Source organism: Watersipora subatra, chromosome 9 (genome assembly GCF_963576615.1).
Source record: "Watersipora subatra chromosome 9, tzWatSuba1.1, whole genome shotgun sequence".
Classification (NCBI taxonomy): domain Eukaryota; kingdom Metazoa; phylum Bryozoa; class Gymnolaemata; order Cheilostomatida; family Watersiporidae; genus Watersipora; species Watersipora subatra.
The window spans coordinates 53,032,888-53,044,440 of NC_088716.1; the positions used below are offsets into that span (position 1 = coordinate 53,032,888).

The following is an 11,553-nucleotide window of genomic DNA, read 5'->3' on the forward strand; positions in this document are numbered from 1 at the left end:
TTTTGGTTGTTTTCTAACTGCTTTTAACCAGTTAAAGCCTTACTTCTTATTAGTCAGTGTATCTTTTGAAATATTGCTAAAAATCAAATGATCTACTTAATGCTGTTATGACTAAGTTTAACCATGAAATATCTGCCCTCTCTTGAAACTTTCCATCAATAAATATTTGTAATTATGCTACTACGTTTATACACAGCAGAATGATTCTTTCCTCACCGTTATCTAAAAGTAATATAACTAGTCATGACACTTTGTGTTAAAATTATAACTAGATATGACACTTTGTGTTAGTATTATAACTAGATATGACACTTTGTGTTAATACTATAACTAGCCAAGACACTTTGTGTTAATATTATAACGAGCCATAACACTTTGTGTTAATATTACAACTAGACATGACACTTTGTGTTAATGAGATTGTTCAATTTGTCAAAAAACCTCTTTCTGCATTATCAATAGCGCTAGTCTGACAAGTTAATGCACTAGAACTCTGAAACATATTTTTGGTAACATCTGTAAACAACAAATGACCAATATATGGAAACAAAAATAATGTTAATTTAAACTAAACTAGTTAGAACTGAATGTTAGTAGAGAGCTCTATCGATCAGCCAACTGTACAAACAACAATACAATAAAGTTGAGACAATACAATTGCAGGGAAGTATCGCTTCACTGCATGGACATCAGGAAGCAGAGTATTTGTGATGATGACAGGTCAAAAAGCCAATAAACAGGTGTTCAAGCCTTCTTTAAACTCAGCTGTGACAATGCAGGTAGGTGCTTGGATATTATATCAGGCGTGTGCCAGTATTTGTAAGCATTTCAAGTCCACTCTAAACTTTTTGTACTGTTTGCAAATCATTTAATGAAATTAGAGAAAATATTGTTTTAGTATTTGTCAGAAATTGTTTTAAGGTGCCAATAAGATCATAGCCTGTATTATACAGTAACGTATAAGATCATAGCATATGTTAGTCTATAATGCGCATTACCTAATAAAATAATAATTGTGTTGGGCAGTAACAGAACCAATGAGGGCATAGTCAGTACTTTACATTAACCAATCAGAGCATAGCCTGCTTTGTAGAGTAACCCATGATAGCTTACTCTGCAATTGGTAAAGACAGTAGTGCACATTTGTCAATGATTCAGGAACACTTTGTGTTTATGAGAAAAGAAAGTGTATTAAAAAGTCATTGCTATTCAGGGTTCCTGTTAAGAATAATATTCATTTTTTGTCATTCTTGGTCAACTTCAACATGAAGACAGTGCAGGACATGTATAATATTGACTAGGAACCTATAGCAATAATAGTTTTTTTAAATAAGATTGCAAATGTCCTATGCGCTAACAAGAACTCTTAACTATTACTGAATGAATGATTCTAAACATGATCCTGAAGTATGTACTTGTATAACATATCAATAATTTCTAGAAGTTGCAATATAACCCAACCTCAGCCCATTGCCCTGTCGCATGCTCTTGTATAACATAATGATAATTTCTAGAATTGGCAATCTAACCCGACCTCAACATATGACTCAAGAGTATTTGAGTGTATCAGTGTTGACCCTTTTGATGCCTGCAACAGAATTACATCTTCATCTCCTAATGCAGTCATACAACTTGTGAACCCACATGGTAGGTCCTGATTCGTTATTCTGCATATCCGTAGTTAAATGGACAGCAACAAATCAGAGTTGTATTTATACGGCAGCGGGTCAAGTACACACGCTCTTGCTAGGTGCAGACCTACACAGTGGTAGTTTTAAAAATTTAATGGCGAATACAGACTGCCAAAATATCTCCAATAAGCAACACTTAATAATCTCTAATATATTTGCATGCCTCAGTTGTCTGGAAAGTCATTAGAGTTACCGAAGTTGTGTTTTGTTGTTAATATTCAAGTTACCATTACTTTACTCAATATTGTAGGTATTGGGAAGATGTGCACTCTTTCTGGAAACTCTAAACCTCGCTACAATAACTGCTTCGGAAGTGAGAGTCACTGGTGGGTACACGCATAACTCTACAGCTTCGGTCAAGCTGAAGATTGTGAAAGAAGTAACAATAACAATATAATACGTTTTTGTTGCTTTTAAAGCTTTGTATCATCCAAGAACTGCTTTTTTCAGCAAAGGAATAGAACAGCAAATAACAAAGCAAGACGTCTTGCATTATACTCCCTTGGTTAAAAGAACAAAAATTGATAACTATTTCTAGATATTTCTCATTTATTATTCACACCCACCGACATCATGCTGATGCTGACTGACTATAGTTACCAGTCACTGGGTTCTATTTTTCTGTTGCACTCTTTCTTTCATGGTAAATATATTCTGATACGCATCTATGAAAGTCACTTTCTAATGACCAGTAAACTGTTTCTATACATCTAAGAGAGAAACTTGGTAACTCTATTGCATAATGAAGACTTTCTGGGAACTCAATAATATCTGCTGTAAGGTGAAGGTTTCACGCAAAGACTCTTATAATGTGAATGAATTTTCAATCTATATATTATGTATATGAGTGAAACAGCTGATAATTAAATTCTATCAAAACTCAATAATCATCAGTCCCACAACTCATTTAAGGGAAAAGCCATTGTGATATCTCAACTAGAGTCAGTGTTAGACCCAAATACAGTAAGATTTAGATGATAAAATAAATAAAACAGAAACGAATACATCTGCTTTCAATACATTTCAATACTCCCTTATTATCAGTTGCCGCAAGTAAAATCATCATTTTGTAAAAGTTAAAAGGCAAACTACTATTTTAAGAAGGTTACCTGCTCACACGTCTTACACATACATGTAAAAATTAGGGTTCATTTACAACCTTTTGTGGCACTTAGGAATAAGGTGTATACATACAGAGTGTTTAGTATTGAATACTTTAAACTAAACAAAATAAAACGCTAAAATCTAATTTAACTTTTCAGAGTTGTGACTGACATAAGCTAAGTTTAAAAATTATCAAAAATGTTTGAAGCACCAGAGCATGCAGGCACACTCAACTAGCAATAGAAAAACCAAATAGTTTAGTTGAATTTCAGTAAATATGTTAGAAACATGAAACTTTTAGAATACTTTCTGGTGCTGAGGACTATATACTGATTAATTTGGTCTGATCAAACACTAAGGAATATACATTAATTACATGTTTTACATCAAATACCTTTACAGAACTAAACAACATAAAGAACCAATTTAATCAGCTGTGAAAAAGGGCAAGTAAAAGCAAGCTGACAGCCATGCTAAGGCCTGACCTAACAAAGTTGGTTGAATATTTGGTGAGGTGTAAATAGTGCCTAAATAAACATCAAACATGCACTTTTGTTTTTATATACTTATCATGTGTTGCCGTCAAACTTTGGCCAATAAAACACTGACAATATTATGTGCAAGTTTTACACTTTATTTTCAGTTATATCGATATCTATAAAAATATTAGGATGCTGTTCATTCAGCTCAGCCCACAATGCAGTGGTTAGCTAACAAACAAATAGACAATTCCAAGTGAATCAATATAAAAAGAATAAAATCATACATAGTTATTTCCTAAACTCATAAATATATGTTGTTCATGGAAAGAGAAGAGACCGATTTCAAACTTTCATCTAAGTTTACAATCCGTCTACAGCCTTCGACCTGGACACAAGTATTGTATTGTCAGTAGCTGGAGTGACAACGAGAGTTTAGGGAGGTTTTGGACAAGAAAAAATTGTAGCTGCCAGTATCACCTATAAGCATATCTCATGAGCAAATGTCACAGAGAGCAAATTATTTCCATATTTTTATTAAAACCATTTATTACTTCGGTCTCATCTACTTTAAACTAGTCTACATGTAGTCTGCTGTGCCTTGTCCTTGTCTTGTCTTGTCTTGCCTTGCCTTGCCTTGCCTTGCCTTGCCTTGCCTTGCCTTGCCTTGCCTTGCCTTGCCTTGCCTTGCCTTGCCTTGCCTTGCCTTGCCTTGCCTTGCCTTGTCTAGTCTTGTCTTGTCTTGTCTTGTCCTTGTCTTGTCTTGTCTTGTCCTTGTCTTGTCTTGTCTTGTCTTGTCTTGCCTTGCCTTGCCTTGCCTTGCCTTGTCTTGCCTTGTCTTGTCTTGTCTTGTCTTGTGTTGTCTTGTCTTGTCTTGTCTTGTCTTGTCTTGTCTTGTCTTGTCTTGTCTTGTCCTTGTCTTGTCTTGTCTTGTCCTTGTCTTGTATTGTATTGTCTTGTCTTTTATTGCCTTGTCTTGTCTTGTCTTGTCCTTGTCTTGTCCTGTCTTGTCCTTGTCTTGTCTTGTCTTGCCTTGTCTTGTCCTTGTCTTGTCTTGCCTTGCCTTGTCTTGTCTTGTCTTGTCTTGTCTTGTTTTGTCTTGTCTTGTCTTGTCTTGTCTTGTCCTTGTCTTGCCTTGCCTTGCCTTGCCTTGTCTTGTCTTGTCCTTGTCTTGTCTTGTCTTGTCTTGTCTTGTCTTGTCTTGTCTTGTCTTGTCCTTGTCTTGTCTTGTCTTGTCTTGTCCTTGTCTTGTCTTGTCTTGTCTTGTCTTGTCTTGTCCTTGTCTTGTCCTTGTCTTGTCTTGTCTTGCCTTGCCTTGCCTTGCCTTGCCTTGCCTTGCCTTGCCTTGCCTTGCCTTGTCTTGTCTTGTCTTGTCTTGTCCTTGTCTTGTCTTGTCCTTGTCTTGTCTTTTCTTGCCTTGTCTTGTCTTGTCTTGTCTTGTCCTTGTCTTGTCCTGTCTTGTCCTTGTCTTGTCTTGTCTTGCCTTGTCTTGTCCTTGTCTTGCCTTGCCTTGCCTTGTCTTGTCTTGTCTTGTCTTGTCTTGTCTTGTCCTTGTCTTGTCTTGTCTTGTCTTGTCTTGTCTTGCCTTGCCTTGTCTTGTCTTGTCTTGTCTTGTCTTGTCCTTGCCTTGCCTTGCCTTGCCTTGCCTTGCCTTGCCTTGCCTTGCCTTGCCTTGTCTTGTCCTTGTCTTGTCTTGTCTTGTCTTGTCTTGTCTTGTCTTGTCTTGTCTTGTCTTGTCTTGTCTTGTCTTGTCTTGTCTTGTCTTGTCTTGTCTTGTCTTGTCTTGTCTTGTCTTGTCTTGTCTTGTCTTGTCTTGTCTATACTAACCTAGACCGTTCAACCTACCTCATTTCAGTATAAGTTTGGTTCAAATTCAACATAAACAAAATTCTTTCATAGACAAACAAAAAGCACACACTAACAAAAATCTTAGTAAACAAGCTTAGTGGAGGATTACTAAAAGTTAAAATATTGCTTTGTGAGTAATTTACTATCTATTAATTAATATTTATTACTATTAATTACTATTTATTACTATTAGTTACTATCTATTAACTAATTCATATTAGTGGTTGGTGCACGCACACACGCACACACGCACGCACATGCACCAACACACGCAAACACACCCACACATACACAAACACACATGTACACACAAACACACGTACACACGCACACACGAACACACACACAATCGCACACACGCGTGCACACATATGTGAAAGCACACACGTACACATGCACACACATGCACAAACACACTCATGTGCACACACACTCACGCACGCACAAACACACACAAACACACACACACGCAAACACATGCAAACACAGGCAAACACACGCAAACACACGCACACACACGCACACGCACACACACACCCACCCACACACACACAAATGCGCACACTCACATAGACGCATACGTGCACACATATGCACACCTGTGCACACAGCCATGTACACACAGACACACACACGCACACACACATGCATGCATGCTTGCGCACCAACAAAAAAAGGTATTCTTATTTAATTAATCTGAGTTAAAGTACAGCTTGCCTGATGGATGTTTTGAGTTTTGTTATTGTTTAACAAATTTAGTTATTTATTTATCTATTGTGTAACTGTAACCAAATTCTGCTGGCAGTAATCAAACCAATGAAAAAGAGTCAAACTTTAAAATCAAGAAAACTTCTGAATGAACACGGATGGGAATATTTGACGCGCTTAAGATGCAAGCATATATCATTCAGAAAGCTCAAGTAACCAGTTTAATAGTGTAGTCACCTGAACTGAAACTACCCTGAAACAATAGAAGAGAGACTTGCCTATTAAGATTTGTGTTAGCTAGTACAGTATAGGCGGCAATTTGGTGTAAGTGTTACAGAAACAAGTTTATAATTTTGTGATTGACTTAAAATGACAAGTTAGCTATTCAATTTCATCACTTATTTAAACAAGACAAAAATAATTGTGTAGTTACTAATAAGCAGGGTTGGGTAATTGATTTTATTTCAAATAGATCTATTTGCAAATTCAAAAACCAATTACTATATTTATTTGATTTGGTATTTGGTTTTGAGAATTTCCAGTATTTGGTGTTTCATTTGGTATTTGGTTCTTAGATTTCTCAGTATTTGTTATTTGATTTTGTATTTGATTTTTAAATTTCCCAGTATTACTATTTGATTTGGTATTTAGTTTCGAGAATTTTTAGTAATTGGTATTTTATTTGATATTTGGTCCTGAGATGTCCCAGTATTACTATTTTATTTGATATTTGGTTCTGTGACTTCCTAGTATTTACTATTTGATTTAGTATTTGATTTGGAGAATTTTTAGTATTTGGTATTTTATTTGATATTTTTGTTCTGAGATAGCGCAGTATTTAAAATTTTATTTGGTATTTGGTTCTGAATTTATAAATATTTGCTAATTTATTTGGTAATGTTCGGTATAATTGAGATTGTCCAGTATCTGACATTTGCTTTGGTATCATAATTTGGTTTATAATTGGCCAATATTTTTTTTGGTATTTTGGTTAATTATTTGGTATGAATATGCTGATATTTGGTATGAAGATGCTGACAATCCCCCTCCACACAAACAACCACGATTGGAGGGTACTTACACAAAGCTTCTCGGCAGGAGTAAAGCAGCCCGGGCTAAGAAAGATCCTGCGTTGACCATGGTCAAAACATACCTAGAGTCAGCGCCTGAAAGTGAAGCTGTTGACCCTATGGAGTACTGGGATCGATCCAGCTCCAATACTCATCTAGCTACACTCGCCAAAAGTTACTTGTTTGTCCTTGCTAGCTCAGCCCCTGTGAAAAGACTGTTTAGTGCGGCCGGACATTTCCTAAGACCAGAGCGCATGCGTATATGGGAGACGATATGTTTGTAGCACAGCTGCACATCCGCTCAAACTCGTTCTTGCAGTTTTGAAAGAAAGTCTTTGCAGAGTTTCATTTAGTTTTGAAATTTCCAAGTATTACTATTTGATTTGGAATTTGGTTTCAAGTATTGCCAGTATTTGGTATTTTGTCTTGGGATTTTCACGTATTAGTGGTTGATTTGATATTTGGTTCGAACAATTGCCAGTATTTGGTATTTCACTTGGTAGTTGGTTCTCAAATTTCCCAGTGGTACTATTTAATTTGGTATTTGATTTACAAAATTGTGAGTATTTGATATTTTATTTGGTATTTGGCTCTGAGATTTTCAAGTATTTGGTATTTTATTTGGTTATGATATTTTCCAGTATTTGGTATTCTAATTGGTCCGCCAAATTGGCCAATTACCCAACACTGCTAATAAGTAATGATTTCTTACTTGACAATAATTGATGTTTGTTTGTTAGGAGCATTTGTAAATTGTGACAGCCATCAAGTTTTATGGTGATCCTTATGCCCAAAACTATCGTGTGATATTTTCTTAACTGCTTTTCTAAACGGAATAAATTAACAGGTACTCCAACAGATAAAACTAAGTACTAATTTTAAAACACAGTGTTATAATACATTAATATATTATAGTTTTGAGACATATTACTAAAAGGAAGTAACAATTGAAATAAAGTCTTGAGCGAGCTTTATTGAGCCAAAGTAAGATGAAGCATAGTCAACTGTTGGTATTATATAAAACAGGATGTCAGTGTTTGTGAAAAGTACATGAGCCATAAGAAACAGACATAGATTCTATTTACAAGTATTTCTCAAGGCACACCCATTTCTTTACTTGAGTTTAATCTTTAACTTCCATTCAGCCAGATAGGTTTACTATAGATAACATCCTGAGTATTGAGTTAAAGCTATTGAATCGGTCAATGATTTGAGGTGGAGACAACAAATACCATACAATGATTGATTACACTCTTTACAGAACTACGTCAAACTTGAACAAGACTTCTGCACACTGTTATGTGAATTTGATCATTGCTATGTAAAATCTTTGTGTTTAGTTAGCTATTTTATGACTAGTATCATATTTTAGAGACACCCTGTCTACAGATCCTGTTGATTACATTGTTATTTACATTGAATCAACCCAACAAGACGTTATAGATGACATTCTTAACCTCTTAGCTATGAGGTCATCATGTATAATTAAAAGTACAGAAAGCACATTCTAAAATTTTTTTGCCTCCTATAAGTGCTACAATGTCGACTTACCACAACTAGAGTGTGTACTTCTCTGTGAGTTATTTTTAACATATGATAATTTTATAACAAAACCTTGTAAAGCTTAGTAAGTCATAAACGAACCTCTGAACGATACTGTTGTTAAAACTCACCCTATTCTCTAGAAAGACACTACACCCAAGTATAGTTACGTTTAACTGTCTACATTTTGTGCATTTGTAGGCTTTGGTCGTGCTCACCTTCTAGGTCACAAAACTCAAAACTGATTTGACCATTTATTATTAGTAAAAATGTATATCTTTGTGTAACAACATATAATCTTTAGATATTCGTTATTCACAGTAGAAGTCGGGTCGCAAAACAGACTGGTTTATTGACCATCATGCAGTAAATTATTCCTAGTATTTGCTGATAGAAGCCATTATTAAATAAAATATATTTGAGACAAATATCGTAAGTTAACACCTGAATTCTTTTTGCATTTTTTAAGCAAAATGATGTAAATTATATAACCTTTTTAAAAAACAAAGACTCTTATACGATAAAATATTATGGTAACCTAAAACTTGATGTTATTTGAGATCTTATGCAAAACATAATAGCTTATGCAATTCAGATTTGTATCAGGTTTTACTGGATGATTTCCGTGTTTTACATTTTTTGTTGTTATGCTACATTAGCAATGGTGCCAAATGATGGCAAAAAATACATTTACAATGAATAATTAATTTTTTTATAGAATTTTACAGCATCTATGTGTACGTTCATTTGGGAAATATTTTATCTTTAAGAAAACAGAACATTGAAAAGAAATATTAAAAGAATGACTTGAAGTCTGGTCATAAACCATGAAAATATAAACTTTGTTCAGAGCTTATCATGAACTACTAATATTATTGTTACCAGAAACAGAGGTAGTGAGCAGAACACAAAAGGAATTTATTATTATAGAGGAGTGAACAAGTGTAAGTATCTGTAAACTATGACTTACAGTTAACAGAGACAATGGTAACTGTAAAATAGTAAATAGTAAAGTACCAAAAATAGTTCTAGTTTCAACAATTGATAATAATATACATTTACACTGTACAGCGAATACATTCTTGATTGTATTTAATATTGTATACAATAAAATAGTGTATAACTGTACAGACAGAGTCTTCAGTGTGAAGTATGACTTTATACAGTCTATAGCTCACTTATTTAAAGTAACACTGATTTGTGTCGCTGATTTTATATGAGTCCACATTTACCATGTCCTGTGTCACTGTTTTCTGTTATATGCCGTAGGTAATTTGGTTTGTCGCAATGACATGTGGGAACCCACCCTATTGGTAAAATTTTCTTCTTGTAGTTGTTACTATAAAAAAACTCTGCTAATAAGTTCATTAAAAACACACAAAAGCAAAGAAAGTAATTATACAGTTAGGTTATAGAAGGTAAGTTATACCTGGTAAACAAAATGAAAGTCATATCCTAGTCAGTCAGTCAGTACATGTGTATAAAATCACATTTATTATATTTTTAGTTTAGAAACCTTTTTTGCATCCATATCCTTCTTGGCTAAAGGGAATATGCTTTTAAAAATCGCTAGTGAAAAAAGTTGGCAAAAGTTAAACATTTGAGCAAAAAGATTGAATTATTGAGTCATGCATGAAGAATTCTAAAGATCTTTTTGAACAACCTTGCAGCTTTTTTGATAGGACAACTTCTTTAAGAAAGCAGTTTTGTGAAAATTTAATCGTTAGTCCTTATTAGACAATACTAGCGCAGGTGTTCTTTGGCTGTCCCAAATAGCTACTTCATATCTGCATGTTGCACCCTTATATTAATTAATTATATTAGGTATATATTAATATCTGTTTTACATTGAATACTTTTACTGAATTAAACAAGATGAAGAAACAATCTAATCAACTGTGACAAAAAAACATTGAAAGAATGCTGACAGTCATGCTAAGAGCAAAAGGAATAAAGGAAATAAAGGAAAAGAGTAATAACACAAACGAACAGAACAGAAAGCAACAAAAGAATAAAATTATACAAAATTAAACTTAGGCATCCTCTAAACCAGTGGTTCCCAACTACCTTGGAGCCATGGACCCCCTGAGCTCCTTATCTAAAAGCCACGGACCCCTTTATAAACATCATAATATATGGTGTTTATAACAATGCATTGTAAATAGAAATGTTTTATTTTCCATGGATCTTAGTATATCGCTGAAATTGAAGAGGGAGAGAGGGAATTATGTGTTTGCTGGTTAGAGGTTTTGTTTTTTGTACTACTAACCGGAAATCAGGTACTATCCAGCGGTTGACGCACATACGTGATAAAAGTCTTGACTCAAAAAACCTAACAAGACAACGCGACCACCCCGTGGGAATCGCATTAGCCCCAAAACCCAGGCTAGCACAATCCCAACAGAGCTCGATCATTAAACCCCGCCCATATAATAGCCGTGACCTATCCTTTTAGGGTTTTAAATCATTGATCCAATCACTACAAGACAGAAATAGCTGTAAATAACTAGCTTAACAAACCAATACTGGCACCAGCCTGTGGACCCCTTCAAAACTTCGTGTGGACCCATAGGGGTCCATGGACCACCAGTTGGGAACCACTGCTCTAAACTCATAACTAGATGTCAGGCCTGTATTCCGTGGTTGCAAGTTGGGGCGGCTGCAAATGTTAGGCACCTGGGGGTTGGGGTTGGTGTACGCTGCCAACAACATTCGGGGCAGCGCGCCGAAACTCTTGACCATTTAAGCATCAACAACCCTCAAAGTATGCATAAATGCAATCAATTGTAAGCATCAAAATCTACATAAATATGTTGTTTATGGTTCATGGTAGGCAAAACGTTTTCTTTATTCAACGAACAATATAAAACCCATGACACTACAGATTTCTGTAAGAGACATTGACAGAACAAGAGCTATTACATTTTATTGCAATAGCTTTTGTTTTGTTAATCTGTCCGTGGCAGAAATCTTTCACAACTGATTCTGTTTCTATTTCAACATCTTTATATATATGTCATATTAAAAGGTTATTTAGACGAGCCTCCCCGTAGCGCCCCTCATCGATGTTTTGATTCAGTTATGTTATAATAAGAAAAATGCAAGTTCTGG

The 11,553-nt window shown here is 35.0% G+C and overlaps 1 protein-coding gene across 1 annotated transcript; it reads right to left on the bottom strand.

Annotated features, from left to right (window-relative positions):
- Nucleotides 1–3,849: 3,849 nt before the first annotated feature.
- On the bottom strand, nt 3,850–11,184 carry LOC137405215 (uncharacterized). The gene is made up of 2 exons (XM_068091443.1): nt 10,963–11,184; nt 3,850–5,091 (listed from the first exon to the last, which is right to left on the bottom strand). The coding sequence occupies exons 1-2, from the start codon at nt 11,182–11,184 to the stop codon at nt 3,850–3,852; spliced, it is 1,464 nt and encodes a 487-aa protein (XP_067947544.1).
- Between the last annotated feature and the right edge of the window lie 369 nt (nt 11,185–11,553).

What these genes read in the sequence shown, in the direction of transcription:
- LOC137405215 (XM_068091443.1), bottom strand. Translation starts at nt 11,184, where the DNA reads ATGGTCAAGAGTTTCGGCGCGCTGCCCCGAATGTTGTTGGCAGCGTAC. An exon ending in ACAGGCTGGTGCCAGTATTG is followed by an intron (nt 5,092 to 10,962) that starts GTTTGTTAAGCT and finishes AGGTTAGTATAG; the next exon opens with ACAAGACAAGACAAGACAAG.